The sequence below is a fragment of the Poeciliopsis prolifica genome, unplaced genomic scaffold (genome assembly GCF_027474105.1).
Source record: "Poeciliopsis prolifica strain line A6 unplaced genomic scaffold, Auburn_PproV2 SCAFFOLD001, whole genome shotgun sequence".
NCBI classification, from domain to species: Eukaryota; Metazoa; Chordata; class Actinopteri; order Cyprinodontiformes; family Poeciliidae; genus Poeciliopsis; species Poeciliopsis prolifica.
In genome coordinates, this window is record NW_026562376.1 from 12565906 (window position 1) to 12593889 (window position 27984).

The window sequence follows — 27984 nt, forward strand, 5'->3', positions numbered from 1 at the left end:
AGGACAATAACAAAAAATATAGCAATATAGCAAAATTATTTATCTAAACTCTGGTTTTTTCCTTGTTAAACATATTATAATGGGCTAAGAGTTAGCAGATTGTGCTCCCACTATCAGTGAGGTATTTAGAAACAAAGTGAGGCAGAACACAGAGGTGTAGGAAACTACTCTATGCAGGTAGTGGTGCCAACTGAGTGGCTTCGTTTCTGCATTTATCAAGCATTCAGGCTGCTCTGGAAAGAGAAGGAGCAAATCCAGTGATTTCATCCACATTTGAGACTGTCAGAGATCTGATGCCATCTGTCATTCTAATTCTTCTCCATAAGCAGCGGCATGCATCTCTACGCTGTCCTATCTCACTTGCAAATCTCCCAGCCTTTGTTCATTTAGTATTTATTTTCCTAAAACCCTGAAAGAAACAATATGGTATGTTGTGTTTTTAAGTGAGCAGTTTTATTAAAATATACATAATTTATATTTATATTCTGACCACACAACAATCACTTTTCTATGAATAGAAAGCACTGTTTCATTTCTTCTAAATGCAAAGAACCTAAGTAGCAAATGTTGGAAAAACAAAAAACGATTTTATTTTAAAGACTGGAGAAAATTGCATTTTCAAGTGACGGAATCTGCTGGGCAGGTTCCATGACTCTGTCTCATAGCACCATCTGGTGGATTAATCCAGAAGAAAATGCAACATGTGGAACCAAAGCAAACTCTACAAACTCAAGTTATGTTAAATTACTTACTCTAACAACAGAACCAGCAGTTTACTACCAAATGAATTAATGGCAGAGCTGTTTACAGGCCGGTTCTGTCTGCCGTTGTTTCTGCAGACGGATAGACCAGGAAGCCGGAGAAGGTGGTGTATCTCCCTTGGTTGCTGTACACGGCGTAGCGCTTGTCCTGCTGGCTGTACAGCCACACCGTTTCCCCACTGTTGAGCTGCAGCATTAAGCTCTGACTCTGCATCTCTCTCCTCTTGGACGTATCCTCGTCGAACACCATGGCCTGCACCTGCCCGCTCCCGGTCATCAGCTTCACAGAGACGGCCTTACGAGGGTGCTTCCCCACAGTGAAAGCAAAGAAGTACACTCCAGGGAAGTGGCAGGTGAACAGGCCTGAGGTTTTGTTAAAGTGGCCCCCAATGTTGACGTACTCCACGTCAAAGGTCAGGGGAGGCTTGTTGTGGTGGCCGTCACTCTGACCCATGAACGTGGATGTCCGAGCCACTGAGAAGGCTGACTGCGGCTGCTCTGCCGCTTGACCTGCGCTCTGGGGTTCAGCCTGAGGTGGGCAATCGGGAAAATACAGAGCTGGTGAGGAGAGGTGGTTGCTGAGGTAAGTGGTTGGCTGGAGCTTCGGGTAGACCAGATAACCAGAGAAGGTGATGTAAGGGCCAGCATTGCTATATACGGCATATTGGGGGTTCTGCTGCAAAAGCAGCCACACAGTGTCCATTTCCTTCAAACTGATCATCACACTCTGGCTTTGCACTTTCCTGCCGATCCTGCGGTAGTCATCATAAGCAATGGCTTGCACCTCCTCCCCATTCTTCACCAGGATGACAGAGAGCAGCTTACTGGGGAACTTCCCCACAGAAAAGGAGAAATAATAAGCCCCGGGGATGCGGCAGCGGAAGCGCCCGGTGTCTGGATTGAAGTCCCTTCCGGTGTTGACCATGAGCTTGTTGAAAGTCACTGCTTTCTGCTTGCCTCCCACCACGCTGCTGGTCTGCGCGGCAGAGAAAGCAGAACCGAGGCCTGTCGCCACAGCAGGCCCGTAAAGGGATGAAACTCCTCCAGAGCACAGGATAATGATGAAAAAACATGCCAAGTGTGAATGAGACCTGCAGGAAGCTGAAAACAATAAAAATACCAGATAATATTGTCAAATTACACATTGGGGAACACAAGAATGTCTGAGAGGAACATTTGCATTGTCTCTGAATAAAGGAATAATCCAATTACATGTGAATATATTTTCTATTCATATCATTGTTGAGTACTACCATTTTAGCACATTGGATTTCAGTGAGAGGAACATCAGCAGAAGCTTCATAGACAGTTTATCTACCAGTTATATGCTGTCATTTTATTATTCATCTTCAACCCCTTACTCTTCAAATCACAACATATTTTCTTCTTCCTTTGTTCTCCACTTATCAATTTTTCTTCTTTTTTTAGCCATAGTGTACAATGATCAAGTAATGGACAGAAACATAGTGAGAAAGCAGCCAAAAGCCTAAAAGACCTTCAGAAAAATAGAAAAACTACGAAACAACATCGCTTTGGAAGACTGCAAGAAAGTCAGTCTGCTTAAAATTACCAGAAGTTTAGTGACAATTTTAGGTTTTTCACTACATAAAGTCCTGTTTTTTTATTCTTTAAAAAGAAGTGCTTCTCTCTTTTTGTTGTACTGTTACAATGTTACATATTTTAGTTTAGCCACAGTTAAATTTTGTGATGAAAGATGTGTGATTGTGAGTGCACAACAAGAAGTCTACAAGAGAACTTTTTATGCTACATCTCAAATAGCTGCCCAGGATAAGTTTAGTCGTTCACCATATACTGGTCACTCTGATCTTATCCTGTATTTGAATTAAAAGATGATAAGGAAGTCTGGCCACATTGTTGACACAAATTCAGAGCGGTCTATGTGACCAACAGTGCCTGTAATGCGACTGATGTTTCTGTTCTGCTTGTGCACTGGCAAAAAAAAAAAAAGGCCTGCATTAGGCGCTGGTTCATGTGTTCCTGTGTATGTTGAACAATGGAAAATTTCAAAGACTTCACCAAGTTAGGACAGCAAATGAAAACATGAGTATGACTTTGATGTGCGAGTAAGTGGTAGGGGTAAATAACTTTTTAATCAGTGAATGAATATTTTCTTTTTTTACATTTTGAACGCTAAGTTGGTTTCAATTTATTTTACTTTTCAAAATATTTGTTCAGCATTTGTTCAGTAATTGATGTATATTTTTCTGTATTTACTTCTCTGTGTCCTTACATTTACTAAAAATAGGAAATTAAAGTTGACAATAACCCCACCAACAATTGTTGGACAATTTGAAGGTATTTGGGATAAACTAAAGAGATGAATTACTGAAAACTAAGATTAGTATTTGAGAAAAGACCTGAACCTGAGACCAGACAATACCAAAATTAAGATCCATCTTGAGTATTACAATTCTAGCACATGTATGCATTGTGCTTTATAACATACATTTTAAGTGACTAGTAATTCTGTACTGGAAAATGCAAGACAAATGTGCAAAATAACAAGCAAAAGTAAATAATTTAATAAAATATGTCCTCGTCTAATAACAGCAAACATCTGAGGATGCTCTTCTGAGACTTTTTGTCCTTATGTTTGAAAAAATGTTCATCTATTAAACGCTACTGTAAAATACCGTGCAAACACAGTCAGATGACAGAAACATGTTTGCAACAAACTTATGCAAATTTTAGAACAAATCATCAGTATAAAGGAATCTACTGTACACCTTTTAAAAAAAACTTATTTTTACACAATTGCAATCATAAATAGCAAAAGAATTAGTGAACGTGTCACCATCTGAAGATTAAACCAAAGTAATAAACCCACCTGCTGAGGTAAATTGGCACAGAAATTGCATGCTGGACTTGGTCTGAGTCGGGTCTGTTCAAGTTACTGTGCGTTTGTTGGTCTGTTAATGTAACTGACACCCAGTGGAACAAAGATTTTGTTCAGGCAGAAATTGTGGAAGGAGGAGCTCCGATCCTCCCTCTGATCTACAGCTACTATGATGCCTGTATGTGTACAAAAAAAAAAAAAAAAAAAACCAAAAAACCCCAAAAAAACAGCTGAACTCTGCAGACTTGTTTGCTTCCAGAGTTGTTAAGTCTAAGTCATCATTGTTTGGTCTTCCACATGTAGAGCTAATGCAAGACTCCAACTCTTACGACTTCTCAAAAGACATTGGTAGAATCTGCAAATAGAAAATGAATGAAAATGCCAACATATCAGTGAAAGAAGGTAATGTTCTGACATTGGAATGCAAAAAAATATTATTTTGATGTGATACAATAATATTTAATAATAATAACCTTTGTGAAAATTTGTCTCCAAAGGCTAATGCTCTTGGTCAAAAACACAAAATGAAATACGAGTTAGTAGATTATAGCAGGAACAACAGGAGCATTCAATGCTGTTAGAAAGTATTTGCTCCATTACTATTATTTTGTTTTTTCAGACAAAGATACTCTGAGTAAATACAGAATGCACATTTCAAATTAAAAAAAGCTATACTCTTTCTTAAACCTTAAACCTTTAACTATAGTGTCACCGGATGGAGGTAGAGCTGCCATCAAGGATTTGTAATATTTGTCTTTCTCTTTGCAGAACTGCTTTTAGTCTACACTTAGTCCACACTGTTGGGTTTGAAGCACAAACACACAGCCTACTGTCCCTATTAAAAGGATTCACCACTTAGATGTTTTACCCTTTTGTTACTTTTACTAATTAGTTTTGATACACAAAATTTGGTATTGACAAAATATTACAAAAAAATCCTATAATATAAAAGTGAAAAAATATTTATAAAAATAAAAATATGTATACACAAACTAAGTGACTGCATAAATGACCAGCCCCCTCAAGCAAGTATTTACTAGAATGTTGGAAAAATACATTAATTTATTTTCAGTTTGTAGCTGCTTCATGCAGCAAAAGCTCATTTTTAAAATAAAAATGCCAGTTTCATTTTTTTAGGCTTCAAGATGAGACCTTTATTGATCCCACCGGGGAAAATTAATTGAGCAGGAGGTCAAGCATTACTTATTTTTAAGTAAAATAAAAGTTTTAATATCACACCTTCAGTATTTTAACAATATTTGCATTTAATAATTGTTTGTCTTAATTTTTATCCCTTACTTATCTTTCTATTGATTCGTATTTTTCTTGTATTTATAGTGAACTATTCTAGTTCTATGGTAGTTCCATTTTTTCACAGCCTTGTCCCTCGTGGAAGAAAAATAAATAAAAAATTAATAAATACAATTAATTAATTGATTAATTAATTCATTAAATAAATAGGGCCACGCCATATTGACGCAGCCAGGAGCCCTGTTGCTTATGCCGTCATCACGCAGGAACCCGGAAGTGGTCTGTTTGCTGTCAATGCCAGCTACAGCGAGAAGGAGGCACCGAGAGCTAGAAGCCCGCATTTAGGAAAAATGGCAGGACTGCCCCGCAGGATTATTAAGGTACTTATTTTTAACAGAAGAATGTTTTCTTCGGTTATTAAAATGTGAAATCTATAATTTAAACTAATTTTTCTCTGTCTGCTGCACAGCTTCGTGTTCCAGCATTAGCACCGATTAAGCTAGTGTCGGTTTCAGAAAGTAACTTCCGCTTCTTCAATGTGCCCAGAAGCAGCGATTATTAGAGGCTATGAATACATAAATACTACTGACAATTATCCCGTTGGCCTGGCTCAAATTTTTAATTGTAATTTTTTCTTTATCTCGGTGTGGCTTCTAGTTTTCTTTTTGTGCTTACAGGATTGCTGAGCAAGCCGGCTAGCTAACTATGCTAGCTATTTAGTAGCTTCTTAGCGATCACTTTTAAATGATCCATATTCATCAAACTGACTCCAGTTTATAACCGAGATAAATGTAGAAACGAGCCATGTCTGTAAATAACCATTTAATTAAATGTTATAGTGTAAATCTACTATTTATCGTGTTGCAGTCCAAAGGATTTATGATTCACTGCTGCTGGAAGTTAATAATGCAACGAGTGCGTTTCTGTCAGATGGAAGCTTAATCATGAAACGAATCATTTCGAAATAATGAATTCTCTGCTGCTAAAAACTGAGCGAAGTCATAGGCAGAATTTCTTTGTAGAAATCGAAAAGCACAGAGTTTCATCATTGTCCTGGTCTGGATAATTTTGCAAAAGCATTTATATTTACAGACTTTATCCGTACCAGGTTTTCTCAAGTTCTTTCTGCTGCAGCTCGTTTTGTTTTTGTTTTGTCTTTTTACATAGATCAGCGTTCATGAGTTTACTTGCACCTTGGGCAAAGTTCAATAAAATGCGGATTTTTCTTTATCTGCGTTGATGTCGAAAGTCATAAGCAGTTGGAAGATGGTTCCTTCTGTTTTATTTTCTGAAATTAACTTTCAGTCTGATTCTGCTTTATTTTACATATTTCAGGTCATGTGAAATTTTATTGTGAAAGAATTTTTTTTTGTCTGTTTGTTCCCAATAATACAGCCCTCATGATATTATTTATAGCTATATTACAAACTGTGCTGTAGTGAAACTAAGACATTCTCACCACACAAACAGCAGAGCATCAACCAGAGGTCACCAACAGTACTAAGGATGAGATGCTGCTGCCATATAAAAGTTACTTAACGTCTGTTCCCCGTCATTAAAGTCCTGGATTCAAAAATACATATTTTACTTGCCAGCTATTTTATTGAAATGATTATGGGTTTTGATGTGAAGTAATTAAAAGTTCATTATTGGATTTTGATCTAGTTTTACCAGCCAACTTTGGGGAAAATTTATTTCACAACTACTGAGTCCAGTCCTTTTGGAGTTTACTGAGGTCAGTCAACTCCTAAATATATTGACTGACATCAGTAGATATCAAATAATTATTCAGTAATTTTTGTTTTAAATATCTGAAATACTGCTAAACTGGTGAAGTGATAATTCCTGTTCATTCAACAAATTCCTCTCAAGCCTGTTGTACTCATTTTCTCCTGTTTCTCTGTGGCATAGTTTTTCATTTTACAAACAGCTGCTGCAATAAACTGTTCAACAGATTGTTGCTACGTGACTAGAGAGTGAGTGAGTTAATTGATATCACCACTATCCATACTTGGCTGACCCTTTAAAGCAGGGGTGTCAAACTCCAGTCCTCAAGGGTCACTGTCTTGCAGCATTTAGATGTGCCTGAGGTACAAAACACTGGAATGAAATGGCTTCATTCTTCTTCTTGTGTAGATAAGTTCTCCGGAGCCTTAATGACCTAATTATTATATTCAAGTGTGGTGCAGCAGAGGCACATCTAAAAGTTGCAGGACGATGGCCCTCTAGGACTGGAGTTCAACACCTGTGCTTTAGAGGTTGAGTGGCTAAAGTCTTTCCTCTGCCTACATCCCCCAGAATGATGTTCAGTTCTGGATCAGAGTTCAGGAAAATTACTGAGCATTCATGTTTTTTTTTTTTTTTTTTTTTTTGCAATATTTATTATTGGCTTATTGCCCAGCTCTCAATCCCCCTATTGTTTTATATTTTATTTATTTATTTTTATTTTTTCAAAATAAATTATTGACTGTTTTTTAAAGACTGGTCTTTTTTTTTAATTGACAGCCAGTTGGTTAGGTATATCCAACATGCTAAAAGGTTGTTTTGAATGCAGGAATTAATTTCAAAGTATCACTGTATTGTATTTTGCATCCCATTTGGGTTTCAGTTTACCAGCAGCACATTTACACACATGACAAAGATTCAGAGCCAAGATGCCTAAAGGTCACAGAGGGCATTGGAAGCACAGAGTACAAAGGAACATTTTGATTTAACACATATATAGTTGTCTGGATGCCTACAAGGTATATCTCAGTTGAAATATTTTTATTGACTTGACAGCATTAATCTATAGCATTTAATGATGGATAAACTATAAAGTAATAATGCTAAAATGAGGGAACACACTTTGACTATGCAGCTCTTTTGCAGAATTATTTATGTTTGACACATTCACAACATTTTTTGTTCTCTAATACTAAACTTGTTCCCACAGATAAAATGCCATATTTTATTAGTTTAGATTGACTAATACACTGAATAAGCACACAGCTCTTATTCAGTGTGTTTATTTAAATATCTCTGTGTTTCCAGCAGAAATATGGCATTAAAAGACAAGTTTTTTCAAAACTATCAGTCTCTGTTTTTTCAGTACTTTGTACTCTTTGTAGTTTTTCAAATAAAGTTATTTTAGAAGAAGGAACGTTTCTCTGAATAGCAAAAGATTGAGAGGTGTGTAAAGAAGTGCACCGACTGCCTAAAGTTGGTGGGAAAAGATGGGAGGGCTGGGAACAGTACTTACTGGGCCGAGCCCTTGAGCCCCCTGAGCGTGTGACTGGGACAGGGAGCCCCTCTTCTGTCTGTGTTTTCACTGCATGGTTTTGTCTGTGGGTTATCTGAAACATTTCAGGAATCTCACTCACAGTTGCACAGAGGAAAAAGATGGCAAAAACTGCTGTCGCAAGTGTTAGCTGTGACTTTATTGGTTCATATTTCCATTTTTTTAACTCTTCCTTTGTAGTTAAACGTGTTCCAAAGAGCCATAGTAAATATGGCAGATGCTTTTGTACAATAACAGACTGGAAGCTTTATTAAGGAAGAATAAATCAGAGTTTTAATGTGTCATGCAAATCATGTTGAAAATAATTCTGATTTTGTTGCAAATATGCCTCTGAAATTGGAAGTACACAGCAGGTTAACCAAGAGGGGCATCTGTAGTAATAAAGAAACTTGAAAACCGGGACTGCAGATTGGTGGTTGATGCTGCCTGATCGTTTTGCAGCGTGATATGACAGTGGACCTGATCAAAACTTATTTTAAAAAAATCTATTCTCAGTTTTTATAGACTTGCTTAGTATTAACTCGTTGGTGATCTGACCAAAGAAAAGCAATTGTAACAATTCACAAAGATGCAGAAAGCAAGCAGGAAGTTTCTGAGATTTAGTCTCTTTTATGTGAATAGTTTTAGGTTTCTCTGTAATGCATGTTATGCTATGCAGGCTTTTTTTAATAGTCCACAAATATGCACTTAAGTTCATTCATTTTAGGGGGATCTGAATGTAGGGATTGTCCCATATTTTACAGTTTTGGTTTGATGATTGCATGTCAGACATCTGAATGAATAGTTTGTTCCTCACTTCTTTAAATATGCACAATCCCATCTCTTTAATGTTTTCCACTGCTCAATCTGTACCACATCTTAGAAATGGAGAGCCGCATGAAACACACAGTTGAAATGGCACTTTTAATGTCTGCAATATTTCAGTCTCAAAAGATTATCAAGACTATTAGTAGGCTGTAATATTTCAAGTCCCATGCGTCAAAACACTGCATTCCAGTCATATATATTGACTGCTGAATTTACTTATTATTCACAGTTTTTTTTTTATTTTTATGTTTTGGGTCATAACCAGTCAGCAGCTCAGGTATGGTAATGTCTTTTTTTGTTTTTTTTCCCCCCCCATATCCAGGAAACCCAGCGCTTGCTTGCAGAGCCTGTGCCAGGCATCAAGGCAGAGCCCGACGAAGGCAATGCGCGCTACTTTCACGTTGTCATTGCTGGACCTCAGGACTCGCCGTTTGAGGGAGGCACTTTTAAACTTGAACTCTTTTTACCAGAGGAATATCCCATGGCAGCTCCTAAAGTACGGTTCATGACCAAAATATATCATCCCAATGTGGACAAGCTGGGAAGGATATGTCTGGACATTTTGAAAGGTAGACCAAATCTTTTTCTCTTATTCGGTACTTGCAGTTTTTCTTTGCAGTTTTTCTTTTTTTTTTTGTTGTTTTTTTTTTTACACTTTTTAAAGCCATGTACCTTCTTGATAAATTAATTCTTCTTTAATAAAGTATTTGGTTTCATATTCACTTAATAATTCCTTTCTTCCCAGCAAAACATTTTAAATAACTCAAGTTTGATCCTACCAGTACAGAGCATCACTAGTTCATCTGCTGCTCCACTAATATGTTAAGTGTCTTAAATATGTTTGTTTCACTGTTCTCTGAAATTTTCAGATAAATGGTCACCAGCTCTGCAGATTCGAACAGTCCTGCTATCTATCCAGGCTTTGCTAAGCGCACCCAATCCTGACGATCCCCTAGCGAATGATGTTGCAGAGAAGTGGAAGTCCAATGAAGCTGAAGCCATAGAAACAGGTGAGGCTATTAAAAACATCAAAGCTAGACCATGAACAAATATTGATTTTATTCATTTTAAATGTTTCTTTTCTTGCTCAGCTACAAATTGTGATTTCCAAGTCTACGTTATGAATTTTGTTTACCGAGTTTTAAAATATATTTAATATGGGATAATGTTGTGTTATCGTTACGGACAGAGAATAAAATAAACCTTTTGTATCAGTTTACCATCTTTATCTATTTTTGACACTAGAATGTAAACAACATTTTGGAAAAGAGATGTTTCTCACGCATAAAGGCTGGACCGCTCAACAATTCTGCAGTCTGGCCACTAAGAGGCGCTTTTCTTTAATCTAGTTCTACAAACCTGGATTCAGAGCACATCACACATTTTGTGTTCTTACATAATCAAGATGGATTGGCAGATTGATTTTAATGCAGCCCTGCTCACCACTTCACACCTACTTGAAAACTCATGTCTGTCTCATTTTAAAGAGCTATTATAGATTCCAGAAATTTGAAGTCATGCCAGTTTACTTCTACTGGGTTTGCATTTGCTGATAATGATCACTTCGTGTTACAAAAGAACATAATTAGTGGAATTGAACAGATAATTAGGCGAATTGAACGGATAGATCAATCATTTTACTATGGATGTGTTTTGTATCTGTTTTAAATGTACTTTCTACTACATATTTTTCTACATCAAATACGCTGTTTCTGGCAAACATGACCTCTTTTGGCCTTCTGTCAACACTGGCTCTTAATACACTCCAGATTTTTATTTTTTTTTTAAAAGAGAGCGAGAGAAGCAGGTATTCTTTGTCTTCCATAGCAATAATGTATGCTACTTCATATATCTATCATGCATTATCCCAATAAAAACACATTGCAATGTTTGACAAAATATGTAAAAGTACAAAGGTCTGAATTATATTTCATTTATGTAATCCTATTCAAAGTGTTTGGGGATAATTTAAGGAATAATGTTGCTGAATTATAATCCATCCTTCACATTTTCCTCTCTACAGCCAAGACATGGACCAGGCTTTATGCTGGAAACAAAAATGAAGTGTAAAGCATCCTCACCGGTGGATCACAAGTGAACACAACTCATCTGTTGCCAAGACCTCCTCCTGGCTTCATTTGCATTTAAAGGACACGGTCTTTTATTTTTTATATATAAATATATATGTGAAAACAACTGCTGATATTCTGTGATTTCAATGCACACTAGTACTGAATGACTTGTCTATGTCCTAACTCACTACTACTACTATTCAAATGCATGGGCAGCGGTTTTAGATCGACTCACCTGGCTTTCTTTGTCCAATCGGGAGGAGAGGGTGTCTTAGCGTCCCGCATATCTGGGGGAACGTGGCTTTAGAGGACTGAGTGAGGATGAAAGGTTGGCTAGATGTGAAAGTTGATGTATCTTTTTTATTTTATGTTGCTTTTAATTTTATTTTATTGTGTCGCTGTTTAATAAAGCATCTAACTACAACTACTAGCCCACTGTATACACTCGCGTAGAGGACTTTGTCTTGAGTAGATTTCTGCTTTAGGTGCCATCTGGTTTCATTAGCTGCACTGTAATAGGACTAAAAACCAAACTGAGCCTGCCACTGACCTTTCAACCTCTCCGTGTTAACTTGGATGCCCTGTAAGCCTCTGGATGGTAAAACTGTGAGTGATGGAGATTGTGGACCTTTCTTTATTTTTCATACATACAGTGTGTTATTACAGTACTGTTTTTTTATGACGTTTTCTGCTCTTTCTCAACTAACTACTTTTACTTTTTCTTCCTTTATGGGTCAACAAGGCTCAGTTGTTTCCCTGCTCCCATTAATATTTATTTCACAAAGGAGTGGTTACGCTTGAGTCACGAGATGTCTTGTGTTGTGATGGGAACAGGTGTTGGGATGGGAGCTTCCTGGGTGGCGCTGAGTCGGTGGCCTGTCCATGGATCAAACTCAAACATGAGCAACGGCTCTGACTCCAAACTGTTGTGATTGGTCTCTGTTCAGTTCAATGTGTAAAATAATTATAACTCTGAAGAGGAGCAAGTTTGCTGCTCAAAATGCTATGAAACTGTTCACATGCATACTTTTATGTTCTGTAAATAAACTGTTGATTAATAATAAAAAAAAAAGAAATATGTGATTCTTAAAGGGGGATAACCTCAAATTAGTTAGTTCAATGCTGTAATTTAAATGAATGAGTGAAATTTCCATTTTGAAAACCCAGAAGAGGATCTTTCCAAGCTTTTATTTTTGAAAGGTGTGAAAAATGATTTAACCATTTTAACATGTTTTAGTTAAAAATCTACACACTTCAGCACAGCGTCCATTGTTAAACTGGGTGTGTAAACACTAATCCACCACTAGAGCGAGTCACTGAACTGTGGATCCACAAATCTGGAACTAATGGAGAAGCCATGGCTTTAACTATCATGAACTCCTTCTCTCTGGAGGAATACAAAAATAAATTGCAATGCTCATATATAAAAAAACGGATTGTTTTTGGGGGGGATGTTATGTATTTTTTAAAGAAGAAATCTGTAAAAAAAAAAAAAAACTAAAATGCACTTTTTCAGAAAATTACAATATCACAAAAGGACAAAGTATTTGCTACATGGGAATAATCTGGCTTACACAAATGGAAATGCTGCTGAAACAACTAAAACTTAACAGAAAGTTGAGTGGAAGGAAAAACTCAGTTAAAGAATCAAAGAAAAACCCATTAAAAACAGTTTGTGGAGCATTCAAAAGGCATGGACTGAGCCGCCCCACACATTACCACCCAGAACACAGACTTTACTGCTGATTTCCTGTGTCATCTCTGAAGAATATTTAAAAACTTTTGAGGGATTTTTCCTAGATTAAGAAAAAAGAAGTCTGAACTGTTGCTCAGTGGTCTGAAGTTCCCATTTAAGATTAAAGTAAATTTTGCACTGTGGGGTACAGAGTCCAAATCGCCTCTGGACCAGTGTAAAGTTTTCAATCTGCCTTGTGAGAGGCCAGTGACTCGGCTACAGACAATAACTGAACCAGAACTTTGAATAGGACATATACAACCTGTTCCATAAAGTTAAAAGCAGAGAAATCAATAAGTATTCTTGGATTTCGATTGAGACAGAAAGTATTGTCGTGGTGCAAACTAACCAGTCAGATGTTAGGGTTTATTTCACAATGCAATGGTGACAGCTTTAATGGCGGACTGCGTAAATATTCAATAATTAAATACTGATAATATTGTTTACAGTTTTGCCACATAATACAAATTGAAATACTGATATCTATTTCCTGTGTTCTTTGTTTTGCATGATTTTTTTTTTTTTTTTTTTTGCTATCAAATATATCAACACATCAAATGTTTTCTAAATGATTTGACACTGAATTCGCTTCTATGGCAGACCCAAGAAGTGAACCCATAGATGAATTAAATAAATACATCAGCCCAGATTGTATCGATGTATGTTTTCGTGGGGGCAGAAAGTGCCATCACCTGTCATCCTAACATAGGCTACTTGGTAAGGGTTAATCTTGTGGAAGACCAACATGGAGGTCCGGTGGTAGGAGGCAACTTGTCTCTGTGTCGGGTCAGCTGGTACAGCAGCAGCAGCAGCAGCAGCTCCTCTCTGACAGATGTGATTGTTGAACCATGCGTGTTGACAGCGGCTATAAACCCACAGAGCAGATGCAGCGTGACTTCAGCCTCAGCGCAGAAATGAATAACCCGACAGCCCTGCTCGGAACTGGGACAATTTGAAGAGGAAGAACTGTTGCACCTCCCGAGTCACAATCGGGGTTTTGTTTTTGTTTTCTTTCTTCCCCGCCCTCACGCGCTCTATTGTTGCTTTAAGTGCCACCTGAAGAACAGAGCATTTATGATGAAATGCAAGGCCAACCAGACCAGGACGTACGACGGAGACGGCTTCAAGCGAAGAGCGGCGTGTTTGTGTTTGAGAAACGAGAAGGAGGACGAGGTAAGCTGCGTGGGTTTTCCACGGCCGAAGTTAGCGGTTCTCAGTGTTTATAGAGGTGAGGGAGGGGGGGCACTTTTTTTTTTGTTTGTTTTTTTTGCTGTAATCTGAACTCAAACCTAACACTGGCTTTCTTTATGGACGCGCAGCCCAGTCAGCTCGGTCCGCGTGCAGAGCAGAGGTGAGCTTTAATTGGCTGAGGGGGTCAAACGCTTGACCTATTAAACGACGTGGATTCTGAACAAGCCCAGCATCGAAACATTATCGAGGAAATCCACAAGGCTTGTATTTCAAAAAAGACAGCACGTCTTCAGTGTGTGGTCTGAGGCATTTACTCAGACATTTTTATTTAACTGCTGACAGACGCATTTCACAACCAGGTTCCTCCTATGTTAACACACCGCCTAACGAGTGCTGCCAATCTGAAGACCTTGCATCCGTATATATTTAGTTTTAAAGGTGGTTTGTTCTGTGTTTAGTTCATCTTCATTCACAGGGACTGGAGATACATGTTGCTCTTACTCTGTAAACTGTAAAATTGACTTTTTTCCCCTCTTTGTTTCAAACTAAAGCTTTTCTTCTTTAGGTGGTTTAGAATTGCCAAAAATATTTCTGTATGCTCGTTACTGGCTAGAATATTCAGGGGGTTATATTTATTTTTTTACTTTACACATTAAAAAGTTAAAAACTATATGTATTTGGCAGAATTTGGTAGAACCGCCTTTTTATGTTTACGGTGATATATTAAGTGTCCTTCCATAAGCTTTGCAATGGTTCGCTTGAATTTTTGTCCAATCCTTCTTGTGGAACTGGTGTAGCTGAGTCAGACTTGTAGTTCTTTACTCACACCCACGGTTAGTTTTGTTATAGCCATTTCAAGGCTGAATGGCCAGTTATCTTACCACTACTATGGTAAGTAAATTTTTATCTTAGTTCTTAACACTCAGACAAGATTATAATTCAGTGGAACATTGATGAACTCTACGTTCATCAATGCTGATTGTAAATGAGCTTTGTTAAGATGAGAAGAGCAATAAATATCAATATCTTCAAAATAAAGATAGTTAATTTGTTTGATATTTTGTCTTATGCTTCTATGAGGTTCTGACTGCAGTGATTTGCAGGGAAAGCCATTAATTACGTTCATCACTTTTATCGTTACCCCCAAAATGTTGTGGTCAGTGATGAATGTAGCCCATCTAGTGCAAGTCATTTACTTTTCTGTTCTAAATTGGACGCATCTGTAGGGTCAACGGCCATTTGGAGAATCTATTTCTGCCCAGGCTTCAACTTCCTCTCTAATATCTTAATATTTTGCTTCAATATTCACATAATCTTCTGTCCTCATGATGCCATCTGTTTTGTGACGTGCAGCAGTCCCTCATATGGTATGAGCAGCAATATCATATGATAGGATGCTCATGTCATCTGTGAATTCACAGATGGAATAGTGCAAATGCCTCCATGCTTCTTTCTTTCCTAACCGTCACAAAGGTCCTTAATGTCCAAACATTAACCTCTCAGTTTCATCGGACCACAGAAGTTATCCTCAAGAATTGAGACTTTTGCCCTTGAGTGCTTTGGCAGACTATTACTTGGGTTTTTGGAGTAATGGGTTGTTGTTGATGCAGGACTTGTTGCAGTGTGGTTAATGACTTTCGTACAGTGGAGTCCAGTCGCCGACATCATCCTGTAGGCTTCCCCAAATAAATAGAGAGAAATTCTTTAAAAGATTTTGAAATCTACATGTGTAAGAAATGCATTGAAACAATTTGAAGTTATCTTCCACTTGGTCAAAGTATGCATAACTATTTCAGCATTTGCTTTTTTCATATTTTCAGTGCCAACACACACCTGGCTCCTGGTGTGTTACCTGACATAAATTCTAGCATTCAGTTAGTTAACCTGCACAAATCCTCTTCAGATGGGCTATAGTGACTTGCGCAGCGGTAGACCTGTCCACTTACTCTGCTGAAGAAGGCTTACTGAGAAACTGATTCTACAATGTATTAAATCACACAAATACTGAATAATTTGATTATTAGCTAAACAGTTAGTTATTCATCCTTTTTTCTAACTAAAAACTATTTTAATGGCATTTTTGATTATTCCTTTAATACATTGTTAGTGTATTAATTTTTTTATTTCTTACTCAACTGTAGTACCTTGTGACCTTCATAGTTTTAGCATCATTTGGTGCAAATGGTCTGTCACCAGGCAAAAACCACAAGCAAATACTGATGCCAAAGAAAAATGACAATACCAAATTTACTTTGTTTTATTTTATCTGAAATTGTAATTTCCAGTAAATATTCCCCTAAATGTTATCATATTGGTGTAAATACCAGCTGTGAAAATCTGCATTTTAAATGCTAGAAGCAGACTTTGTAGAGTCTAGGTTAATTTGGCAATGGCTCCTGGTTAAGTAATCCTGCAGTTCTGTTTTTTTTTTTCTGTTCAAACTCCCCAAACCTTTCCATTTAACACGTGGAGGGTGTCAGTCAGCCTGGTGACGGCAGCAGTTTAAGGAGCACATGTGATAGGCAGAGTACGGAGCTGAGTGCCTGTTACAGTGTGCTCAACACCAAGTGACCCCTTAGGTGCAATTTATAGAAACAAGGTGCAGGCACTGATTGTACAGACAGATCTGCCAGCTCCTTGTGCTCATACCCCCTTTTCCACTGTCTGTACTGCTTTTCATCAAGGTCTCCGCTTCTCTTCTTTGGGGATTTGCTGCCATAAAGCTGTCAACAACCTTTGGTGCTGTTCAACATAGTGTGTTACCATTAAACCTTGAACAGGTTGTTGGTATTAAAGACAGTACGCTGAATTGCCCATCCTGTTTGTTTTGCTTATCTGGGATTGACTTGTGGAGGAAAGTGGTCAGACATCGCTCTCCATAAAAACACTCCGTTGGCTCAATTTAGGGAGTGTAAATCCAAAGCTCTGCATTTTGGCTCGTCTCTTATTGATTCAGCCCATCTCTCCATCGTCTGCTTCAAAGTACTGCCACTCTCCAATGACACTTTGAGATACTTGAATTCATCTTCTTTGCATGAAAGTCTTTGTAATCACTTTATTTAACAAGAATAGGTTTTAGTTCTTTCGCTTAGGGATGTGTTTTTGGTATTCTGCGGTTAGGTTAAAACATGCTACAATTGTGGGACATGGTAATAACTAATTATGAGTCATAAAAAATAAGTTTCATAAATGAGAAAATAAATCAGTTGGAACATTGTTCTCCCTTTTATTATTCTATTGATGCAATGTGTCACTGTGTCAATAGGAACACATTTGCTTTCACTGCTTCACAGATGACATTCGGGTCGAACTGCGTTTTAAATTTAGTGGCGTTATTCTATCGTAACTTTTCCCACATTAATTAATAATAAAACCTGGATTCAGGGGAAATTTCTTAATGTTAAAAGTAAAACATATCTCCAGCCATCTCCTGTGACAGTCACTCTCCTGTCAGGATCTTCGTGTAAGATGGAGTATTATTTCTCTTTTGAAAATCTAGAAAGTGATTAGTTCATATCACATTTAGACACTTAACTATCACCTTTATACTGATTTACATCTTTTTTTTCTATCCAACTCTTTATTTACAAGTCCTCCACAACTCTATAGCTCTTCTGTTAACTAAAAAGCAGGAACAAATACTGTTAAATAAATAAACAGCATTTTCTTCCCCACAGATTAATTTCTCTCCTCTTTTTGTTTTTTTCTTCTCTGTTGCACTGACATGTTTCAGGGATAAAATGTATTTTAAGATCAGGAAAAGAGAAACCAGAGAAAATGCAGTTTTCATATTTTATTTAATTTTTTAGTAGATTAAACTGTACAGGTCGCCCTGCGACAGACTGGCGACCTGTCCAGGGTGAACCCCGCCTCTCGCCCGAAACGTTCACTGTAGTTCGGCACCAGCACCCCTCCTGACCCCACTAGGGACAAGAGTCAATTGAAAATTGATGGATGGATGGATTAAACTTAATGCTGAATCCAGATTAATGGAAAAAAGTTAAGTCCCCCTTAACCTATCTACTGGATGTGCAACAACAACATCCTTTAGGTGTTTGTGAAAACTGGAAATGAATCTTTTATATTACTTTGGAAGAACTTAGTTAATTGGTCAGCCTCGTTGGACACTTTTTGAGCATACCGTCATGCCAGCACATCTTAATTGGTAAAAGTCTATAGATTGACTTCACTTCACCAAAAACCCTGTCTGATGTCTTTTTGAGCCATTCAGAGGTGAACTTGCTTGTGGACTGAGACAAGTCTGACCTGTAGTGGTTAAAATTCAAAAACCCACCAGATCAGAAGTTGTTTATGGATCTGTAAACTGTTGCATTGACTGGTGAAGTTCAGGCGAAGAACTGTTATTTTCTAGCCACTTTCTGACACATTTCACTGATTTGAATAGCAAATGTTCCTTTATATTTCCCATTTTGAAGAGTGGCCAAGGAAGCGGGCCTCTGTTGCTTAATGTCAATACGACATTGAAACAGGAAGTTGTGAGTTAATCATTAAAATTTTTCTTATCAACTTTAAAAAGTAAATATTGCCACCTTCCAAAATGATATTGTATAGTTTGCCTAAAACTTGTTTTGGAAAGAAAGAGGTGATGATTTTATTTTATTTTGACTTAGGCCATTATTACCATACCTTTAAAGACTGTTGACACTTTATTGAAGGGAAGCTGATGAATAGAATAGAATCCTCTGCATTTCTGGACCTATAATGGCATGGCTGACCTGAAATATTGTACATATTGATGTTATCTGACATTTTAAAACCTTCCCAAATTTTCCGCTGTTGCTGTAATGTGGCTCTCTGAGCTCCCTGTGATGTGTGCTGTGCCTGCTGGGGTCATTACCCTCCTCTGCTAAGCTTCTTGTTGTTTTCATACCAAAAGGCAACTGCTGATCCGGTGGGTTTTTGAAAAGCCTTGTCGCCTTTTCATACAGAACACGTGCGAGTGCCTACGTGTTCTGTATGGTGTTTCTGTGAGACTGCTTTTGAGGGTTACGTGTTTGTGTTGGAGAGCCAGCCGCGGCTGTTTCCACTGTCCCCAGAGAAGGGCTTTAATGGACTCTGGGATTCAGAGGAGAACCACCACCACTCTCATCCTCTGCACCGTTTAATTGCCTGCAATACCACACAAATGTTGCAAAAAGCACGATTAAGAGCTTACAGAAAATTGGTGCAGTATTTTAATACGTAAAGAACTGCTGTTTCACTTTGGTGTCTGTTTGCCCGACTGCTTAATTTTTGAACAAGTACTACATCTGTCAGGGTTTTCACAAACACAACGAATCACGATGGAAGACATTCCTGTTGATTCTTAATCACATGAGGAAGCTTGGTCAGATCAGAGGCATATTTCATCGTAAAGGAGAACGAGTGAAATAATTTTCTTAGGATTGTCAAACATGTTTTATACTTTGCCTGACACAATGTCACCTTGAAAACATCACCCCTCTGTAAAACATCTCGGAAAGCTTTTTTTTTTCTACAGTGGAGGGAAGGGTCAGGGAAGGTGATCAAAGTTGATTGGAAGAAAGTTGGAGATAAATTCAGAGCATTGTTAAAAAAAAGAGGCTGTAAAACACTGGAGAGAATGGGATGGAGGTGTGTGTGTGTCTGTCTTTGGGATACACATAGTTTTCAAGCCACAGAACTTTACATTCAGTCTGTCCTTTGTTTGTTCATCATTCTGTAGTTTGGCTCACCCACAAAAGTCAAAACAGATCATCCTGTAACAAACAATGAGGTCTGCAGAGAGGATCATCAGGGCTGAGCAGCTAACATCTCTGCAGAGCCGATGCATCCCCAATACGAACTGTTGGGACTTTTAACCAGACGTTGACTCCAAAAAGCGCAATTTGTAAAACCCAACAGAGACAGTTTCTTTTCTCCAGCTGTCCCTCTGATGAACAATTAACAGTCAGTGTCCATATAGTGCCCAGCAAGTGGATTAGAAACACAATTAAATATGAAGCACAGACTTAGTTGAAAGATTAACCTCCATCGTCTGTTAAAACTAATGTTATATTGAATTAAAAACTTAATTCAATGCACTGATAGAAAGCGGAAAATTTTTATTTTGTAAGTTTTGTTAAAGGTACACTGCAAAAATTAGGTCAGCAAATGATATAAAATGACACGAACCCTAAGAAAAGCAGCGCTAATAGTTAGATTAACAAAACAGTTTCTAAATAAAGTTCTGCAGCTTTATTTTCCTGGGGTTTTATTCCACAGTTATTTGCCGTAGTATCTGATCTCAACAAAATCGCAGACACCTCTACGCAGTTTGAAACCTCAGCTCGGACAGCTGACTTTTACTGGGTGTTAAAGGGCTAGTTTTTCGGAGCTGGTGTGTTGTCAGTTCCTGCCATCAAGGGCAGCTGTGCATGTTGTATGCTGGCGGCGGATGAGTTGACTGTGTATGTTTGGTTAGCTGAAGCCGGGATTACTCTTATGTGAACATTATGTGGGTCAGTTTGATGTTGGGTACAGCTAAAGGTGGGGTGACTCCATCAGAAGGACTTATCAGTCTTAAATCAGCTGAAAATAGCTTACACTACGCTCATACTTTTGACTTAACCTGTCAGAGTCTTATTTTGACAGTTGAACATAAGCTTCATTTACATTTTCAATCATGGTGAATCTGTGAGTAACTGGACTGAAATCATGGATGCTTCAATGCAGAAATAACCAACAAACACTCCATAAATCACAATTTGTTTTTAAATTCAGATCCCTCTTCATGTTACTTAAAATAATCACATAACCAGTATAAGCTGCTGGGGAAAGATACTGTTGGCTTCCATTATGTGGCAGACTCTGTAATTGAATGTGCTGTGTCCGGGTTGCTGTAGACCCTCTCTGCGCTCACTCCTCTGCAGGTGCTGCTGGTGAGCAGCAGCCGACATCCAGACCAATGGATTGTTCCCGGAGGAGGGATGGAGCCTGACGAGGAGCCCAGTGGTGCTGCTGTCAGGGAGGTGTACGAAGAGGTGAGTTTGCAACACAACAAACACCTCTCTCGTTTTTCTGGATCGTGTTGGTGTTACACGGCTGGCAGGTTAGGGTCCATAATGATGTCTTTCAGTGCGCTTCCATAGATTTAATGATTGGGACCATTGTTAGTTCTGATGCCTGGGAGGTTCTGGGTTCGAACCCCGCCTTTTGCTCAATAATACGTGCCAGCCTCTGTGACCCCTCACAGACAAGCAGGACTAGCAAATGGATAATTGTAAGAAATGTGATTTACATTTTAAATTGGTGCTCAAAAAGACTGGGAACGTCACAGAAGTATTTAAATTTTGACAAGAGAAATGAGTGGGAACTCTGGACTCGTTTACAAGTTCAAGTGGTTGATTTCTTTTTCTATATTTATTCCGATACTTTTGCAGTATCAGTAATTTATTTGAATAATAGAAAAGAATAGTCAAATAAAGTTCGATGATATCCAGCAGGAAGCCTTTCTAAATCACAATGCAGTGAGTGACAGTAACCTTAATTAAATGCGAAAAACCACTGGTATGATGCTGTAACATTCCACAAAGCCAGTCAAATTAAGCCCTTATTGTTTTAATTTCATCGATGTCATCATTTCTCATAGTCCGATATGGTCATATGATGACAGGAAACCCAGATGAGGGGAAGAAATATTTGGCAGTGCCGTGTAAATGTCCCATTAATGAGGTCTGTGGTTCTCTACAGTGGAGTGCTGGTCGTTTTCCAATATGTTTCACAGCAGAGCGAGCTGTGAACTTCTGCTGGGGCTCAGATGGTGCGCTGACAGCCTTGAAAGATGGCTGTGACATTTGGGTAGAGTTTCCAGTTACCCCAGTTACCCAGACGTTAAATATGACGTGCACATGGATATAGGCGGCTTGCACACTCACTACAATCATATAAGGGGAGATTTTCTATAAAAATATTTTCTCAAGCTTTTATTTAATGGTTAAACTAACATTACAAACATACTTAAGAGACTCTTCGAGCATAGTAGAATTATGTGAACATTCAATCATGACAAAAATGATCATCGCAAGTATGTTGCTGAAAACACATTTTTTGGACTTGAGGAAAAGTAAATGTATGGTCGTATTGCTGCACTCAGAGTGAACCGTTTTACACCAACTGACCTGCACATGTTTGCACCTGTTTTAATGTCCTCCGTTTCTATTGTGTTTAACATCACAGTGGAAGTTGATCTGGTTATTCTATGTTATAATTTGGTGAATGTTACAGGCAGCGTGTGCCACGAAGTGTTTCTTTATGTGTATAAACCACTGTGTTGGGAAAAATATATATGCAGGAACTCTATTCCCTGGTTATTTGAGGGAAACTGTTTCTCAATCATTTATAATCACTTATTCTGAATCCTAACAGGATTCCGTTCACCACTTTATTTATACCAACAATGAAAAAAAGAAGGTGCGTAATAGACAGTTGATCTCCTTTACCCACCTTACATTGTTCCGGTTCTAGCACACACTTAATTATTCAAAATATAAAATGGATTTCGTTCAGTGTTTCCTTTCAAAACAATGCAAGTCAGATTTCTTTAGATAGCAATTGAGTTGTTGTATAAAGATCTGCTTATTCAAAGCTGTTCTTCTTCCTGTGAGAAACGTAGACCAAATCATCTGTTTTTGCAACAGTGATTTCCTGACTTATCCCAGTTGTTCTAAAACGACAGAACGGATCTGTGCTACTATAAGCAAACAAAATGCTGGCCAGGAACTCCTGGAGAGCAGTTTTATTCTTATTTACAAAAAGATGAATGTGTGCTGTTCATACAGTGTTTCTAGCAGCTGTTCCTAATCTTGTTACTTTTGAGAACAAAAAGGTTGAGATGAAGCAGGTGAATTTGTGGCTCTCCTTCTGTGGTTGTGCTGTTCTCACTGAAACGCTTCAGTTTCTTTGTTTCTTAGATTATGGGGACGTAAATATGATTTCTACTACTGCATTTGCTGGAAGCAAGGGAAATGTTCAAACTAAATCACCATGGATCCCAAAACTTTACACACACCTGTTAAAAGACAAGTTTTTTGAAAAAAAAAAAAAAAGTACGTAATAAAATGTTTCAAAACCTTTTTCAACCTGTGATGTGGCATATATTCTGTACAAGTCAACTAAAAAATAAATTGGTGACAAAAAGAATACATCAAAGCCTTAAATAAAGCCTATGAATGAATGAAATCCCTCTTTAGCTTTGTCGCAGAAAGCTGAAGATTTTAAGTCAAAGCTGACTTATATGTGGTAAAGTTCATGATTATATTTATCTTGACAAAACCCCAGTTCCATCTGAAGAAAGTGTGTATTTGGGAATTAAGGCCAAGCCTGCAGGCTGCACATCATCAATTGGTTTTACTATTGATTTCTTCTCTGATATACACCACCATCTGTTTGAGCTGTTGGAAAGTGTGTCCTTTTTCAAATGATGTCCATTCATCTAAAATACGCATAGACGTCAGGAAAGTCGCAGATGTCTATGTTCCAAAATGTTCAGATTTTTGTCTAGAACTGCTTATAGGATGATGGAAGAGTAACCACAGTTTTAGAGAAGAAGAGATATGAAAACATTTTGGTGACACTGTAAGTTGCCTATCTGCAGAGAAAATGAATCGGTTATAATGGCGGCAGACCAAAGTTAACTGCTGGCAAACTATTCAGGATATTTTGCAAGTTTAAATAGAAATGCACCTGTTTTCATGTCTACTCCATTAAGCTGTCTCAACGACATGTGACTCCTTCTGACTTACATGCGAAAACAAGCTGTTCTTTCCTGGCCACACACTTTTTTTTTGTCCTGCTCAATCTGTAAAGTAGCAGCCATGTTACAGACAGTTGTTGAATAAAATGCATCCACAGTAAATCAAATATAATTGACAATGATACTGAAAAATATTCCCAACCTTTAATGGACTTTTTTTTTTTTTCCATTTCAGGCTGGTGTGAAGGGAAAACTTGGCAGACTTCTTGGGATATTTGAGGTAAGGCTATCAACTGCCTTGCATTGTTACTTTAACCTTAGATTCCAACAAATCACTCTGCAGGAAATCCTGCAAAATGCCCTGTCATCATGTCCAGAACAGTGCACATGGTAAACTGATTCAGATAAAATCATTCACAGACTGTGTTCGCAGAGTTGAAATAAAAGCTGATAATTTATTTTCTCTTCCTATTCAGCAGCACAATCAAGACAGAAAGCACAGGACGTACGTCTACACTCTAATTGTAACAGAAACACTGGAGGACTGGGAGGACTCTGTTAACATCGGTATACTTCAATTTTAATTCCCTGTTTGTCACGTCATAGAATACATTATAATAAAAAAAATATTGACTGAATTTCTATTTTGTATTAACATTTCATAAAGTCGGGTTTTCCTTGCATAAATAAATTCAGTGCAAGTTCAATTTGCTCCAGAATTACTTGCAGATTTTGTGCAGTTTTGCAGAGTGGCAGCCGAGGACTTATTCCGAAGCTAATATTTGGAAATTATGCAGCTGCATTTTGCTTGGGTAGGCTTTGCCAAAGAAAACATCCTGACACTTGTAAAGGGATACGTAGACACTCTGATGTTGTAACAATCAGGATTAAGATCGTTTTGGGGAGTCCTGCAGGGTTTCTTGTGGCATTTGCATAAAAGTGGAGACAGAGAAGCATGTATGCAGATTTCCTGCTGTGGTTGATCTCTATATCTGATGCCAAATTTATTTTATTTCCTCTCTAAGAAAAGGAAGCATGTATTATACATATTTCATTTACAGCAGATTGTTGCTGTTGAAATTGTGATAAATGTTCATTGCAAAACCTTCATAAGACCAAGAACTTTTAATAATGTTTTCATTGTCAATAGAAAAAGGCGGCAAGTGTGAAAAATATTCCGATGCAAATATCGGAAATATGTTCAACATAAGCACTAGTTGAATTTTTAGTCACATGCGTTTGGTGACCACCTGTAAGATGTGTTAAATGATTTGGACAAAGACTCTGCATTATGAATATTTTTCTTTTCCTTTAGACAAAGCAAATCTGAGCACAAAAGATGTGGATATTAACTGGTTTTGTTTAATACCCCATGACATTATTGCATATCTGTCACAAAAGATGACATTCGCTGGGGCAGAAACTGTACTTTAGTTCTCCCTTGGACCAATTTCATGTTTCTACCTTCACAGTTTTCACTTAAAATTAAGATGTTGTATTTTTAGCTTCAGCCATTTTAAGGTAGGATCACAGTTTTTAATCAGCTTGATCATTAAGTCTTGATACCTGCAGCTCTTGAGCAACAAGTGTCTCTATTTTAACTGTTTACATAACAGTTTTTTCTTCTGTTTTTGATTTTATTCTTTTGTACTATATTGCCATGGAAAACCCCAGCCCCTCTGGTAAAGTTGGTCTAGACCCACCACTGACTCAGCTTACAATTATGTAACCTCTTGGTTGCATAAACTGTGTATAGATCAGCAAATGTTTAGTCCAGAATGGTCAGGAGATTATAAAGTTTGGAAAAAGGGGGAAAAAATAAGATGATACACTCACTAGAAAAAGTAGTCAATTTTACAACATTTATCCCAGTTCACACAATATAACGCAGTAGATAGTCAGAAACGCTAAAAGTTGCAAACATTTTTGGGTTGACATACATTTTATTTGGTTTATGCCAAATTGCTTTGGAAACTTTCTTTTGTTCGGTTTTGATGAACTTTTGCTCTCTTTGGCCAACCAAAAGTGAGCAATTTTCTCCTCTCACCACACTGTATAATTACGGTCTCTCCGCCTTCTGCGTCAAATAAAATGAAAGGACCTTTTGTGTTTATTTTCTCCCACGCAATGTTTTCTGTTTACATGTGTTTTATACTCACTGAGCTCTAAAAACTGTAATTGAAATATACTTTAGTCAATTTTCAGAAAACAAAATCAGAAGTTATAGATCTTGCTATAACTTCTGGAGCTTCTGGAGCATTCACACAGTCAGCAGAACCTGCTATAATTAGAGAACGTTGCAGAAAGGCTGGACTTACAATGCTCCACAATAGCTATACATTGAAGTTCAGCAGCTGCAGGAAGGAAAAGTTAGAGCAGCTAAACTCCGTCTGCTTTGGTTACAGTTCTCATGCAAGAGCATAGAGCTGGCTGCGGTGAGTGATAACTGGAAAACAACTGGGCACCCCAAACATTCCTGCCCCCCCATCGCTCCCCATTAACAGGCTGAGTCTATTTCTGTGGATGAATGGAGTAAACAATCACAGGCACCTTTAACAGGAGTAGTTAGAAATTATTGTTATGACGAGCTATTCTATTGTTGAGAGACAGGATACATTTCAAATATCAAACACCTTTAAAATAACTGGGGGCATGTTTTTTTTTTTTAATGTAATTTACATAACGTAGTCACACTCAAACTTTTCACTCTACTTGTTTTTCCTTCTTCTTCCTTTCCACAGGTAGGAAGAGGAAGTGGTTCAAGGTGGAGGATGCCATCAGGGTGCTGCAGAGCCACAAGCCTGTCCACGCAGAGTACCTCTGCAGACTCGCAGACACCTGCAGCCCTCCCTACGGGCCTGTGTGTTGCCCCCGAACGATGGACAGCAAGGCCCCTCACTATGTCGTTTGCTCAACGCAGGACTCAGAGCTCTTCAACAGATAGGCCTTGCAGCTGAAACTTCCTCTAGAGGACACTGATGGACTATACTGGAGCATTGGTTGCTTTATGAACACAGGTTTTTCACTCGAACAATTTTAATTTTGAAGAAATTAATTTAAAAAAGAGAACTTAGTAGCCCTTATAAAGTGCTGTGATGCTTTCTAGGTGTATTTTTGGATCTTTAAAGCAAAAGTTAGCAGACAGATTAAATGCATTCCCCTTTAGGGGTTCAGTTACTGTGAAGTAAAGTTCTTACCGGGGTCTTACATGTTTGACCTCAGTGTTCCCAGTATGTTGGTGGTTTCCAGAAGACTGAAACTGGGAAATGTTGGCCTTAAGAGGAAGCTCTGTTCCCACTCTGACTCACTGCCAAATAATTTCCTGTTGCAAGAGAAGGTAGCAGCCACAAGAGTGTGAATGTTTTAGAACAATTTTATGCATTTTTCCCTCCTGACACTCTAGATAGAGTTTTCTTCTTATGAGTTGGTTTAAAGTTAGCTTTGTTGCAATAATTGAGTCACCTGTTGCAACAGGCAGGGTTGTTAGTACTCTGTTTAGAACCTGAGAAATTGCCTTAAATAGCATTGAGATATTATTTATATATATATGCACATATATAATGAGCAACAATGAGGTAAAGACGAATAAAGTTTACTCACTGGATAAAATAATGTTAAGTATCATGATGCCTTAGCAAGGATCCCCAGAAGGAAAACAGGCCCACAACGTCTCAGATCACCCAATATATGGAACAGTGGCCTTAAGATGTTTTTCCACACATTCAACCTTTGTTTTACACCATTAACTTGTTGTGGTCAAAAAGATCAATCTTACTTTAATCTGACCAAAGCACACAGTTCAGGTTAAAGTCCCTGTAGCACATGGCAACCTCTGCATGTGTGATGACGGAAAAGGTTTTTATGGCATGTTTCCCCAGCCCTCGGTTGCCATGTCTAAAGCGTCTAATTGTTGTGATGAAGTACTTCGGTGACACCAAGATGCCATTGTTTTCTGCAGGTCTCTAGTATTGTGCCTCAAATTTGTGCTTTTCCCTCACTGCCCTGCTTACTGTTCATTATGTCAAAATAAATGATCCTTTTCCAGCCTTGTTTGTTACAGTTGTAATTGTTTAAATCATTTTAATCATAACCCTTGACTTTGCCTACTATATCAAATATTTCTTGTGTCTATAACATGACTTAGTAAGATGAACACACATCTGACCTGGCATGATGACATTATTTTTCTGTATTTTGACAGGTGGCTTAGAGAAACTACCAACTGTGCTCTAGGGGAACAGAAGGTGTTGGACTAAAGTCCTAGAAAATCTGATCAACGTAAAAAAATAAAATAAAGTAAAACATAGGTTTGAGAAAA

At 37.9% G+C, this 27984-nt stretch overlaps 3 protein-coding genes across 4 annotated transcripts; 2 read left to right on the top strand and 1 right to left on the bottom strand.

The window, feature by feature from the left end:
* Positions 1-388: 388 nt before the first annotated feature.
* c1qtnf13 (C1q and TNF related 13) lies at positions 389-3686 on the bottom strand. The gene is made up of 2 exons (XM_055037933.1): positions 3610-3686; positions 389-1862 (listed from the first exon to the last, which is right to left on the bottom strand). Exons 1-2 carry the CDS (start codon positions 3638-3640, stop codon positions 805-807), a joined length of 1089 nt encoding a protein of 362 aa, XP_054893908.1. The 5' UTR covers positions 3641-3686; the 3' UTR covers positions 389-804.
* A 1452-nt stretch (positions 3687-5138) lies between these two features.
* On the top strand, positions 5139-12100 carry ube2na (ubiquitin-conjugating enzyme E2Na). Its single transcript, XM_055037962.1, has 4 exons — positions 5139-5249; positions 9279-9525; positions 9826-9966; positions 10980-12100. The coding sequence occupies exons 1-4, from the start codon at positions 5220-5222 to the stop codon at positions 11024-11026; spliced, it is 465 nt and encodes a 154-aa protein (XP_054893937.1). The 5' UTR covers positions 5139-5219; the 3' UTR covers positions 11027-12100.
* A 1414-nt stretch (positions 12101-13514) lies between these two features.
* nudt4a (nudix (nucleoside diphosphate linked moiety X)-type motif 4a) lies at positions 13515-27712 on the top strand. 2 transcript variants are annotated; one of them, XM_055037950.1, is made up of 5 exons: positions 13515-13936; positions 20845-20955; positions 23902-23946; positions 24146-24233; positions 26408-27712. In XM_055037950.1, the coding sequence occupies exons 1-5, from the start codon at positions 13838-13840 to the stop codon at positions 26608-26610; spliced, it is 546 nt and encodes a 181-aa protein (XP_054893925.1). In that variant the 5' UTR covers positions 13515-13837; the 3' UTR covers positions 26611-27712. The 2 variants fall into 2 exon arrangements, with proteins under 2 accessions (XP_054893925.1, XP_054893919.1); XM_055037944.1 differs by having other exon boundaries at positions 13517-13936; positions 24143-24233.
* Positions 27713-27984: the final 272 nt, after the last annotated feature.

Coding starts and splice junctions, on each gene's coding strand:
- c1qtnf13 (XM_055037933.1), bottom strand. CDS start 3,640: ATGCAATTTCTGTGCCAATTTACCTCAGCAG. Junction 1,863..3,609: donor GTGCCAATTTACCTCAGCAG/GTGGGTTTATTA, acceptor TATTGTTTTCAG/CTTCCTGCAGGTCTCATTCA.
- ube2na (XM_055037962.1), top strand. CDS start 5,220: ATGGCAGGACTGCCCCGCAGGATTATTAAG. Junction 5,250..9,278: donor TGCCCCGCAGGATTATTAAG/GTACTTATTTTT, acceptor CCCCATATCCAG/GAAACCCAGCGCTTGCTTGC. Junction 9,967..10,979: donor AGCTGAAGCCATAGAAACAG/GTGAGGCTATTA, acceptor TCCTCTCTACAG/CCAAGACATGGACCAGGCTT.
- nudt4a (XM_055037944.1), top strand. CDS start 13,838: ATGATGAAATGCAAGGCCAACCAGACCAGGACGTACGACGGAGACGGC. Junction 20,956..23,901: donor TCAGGGAGGTGTACGAAGAG/GTGAGTTTGCAA, acceptor TTTCCATTTCAG/GCTGGTGTGAAGGGAAAACT. Junction 23,947..24,142: donor GACTTCTTGGGATATTTGAG/GTAAGGCTATCA, acceptor CTTCCTATTCAG/CAGCACAATCAAGACAGAAA.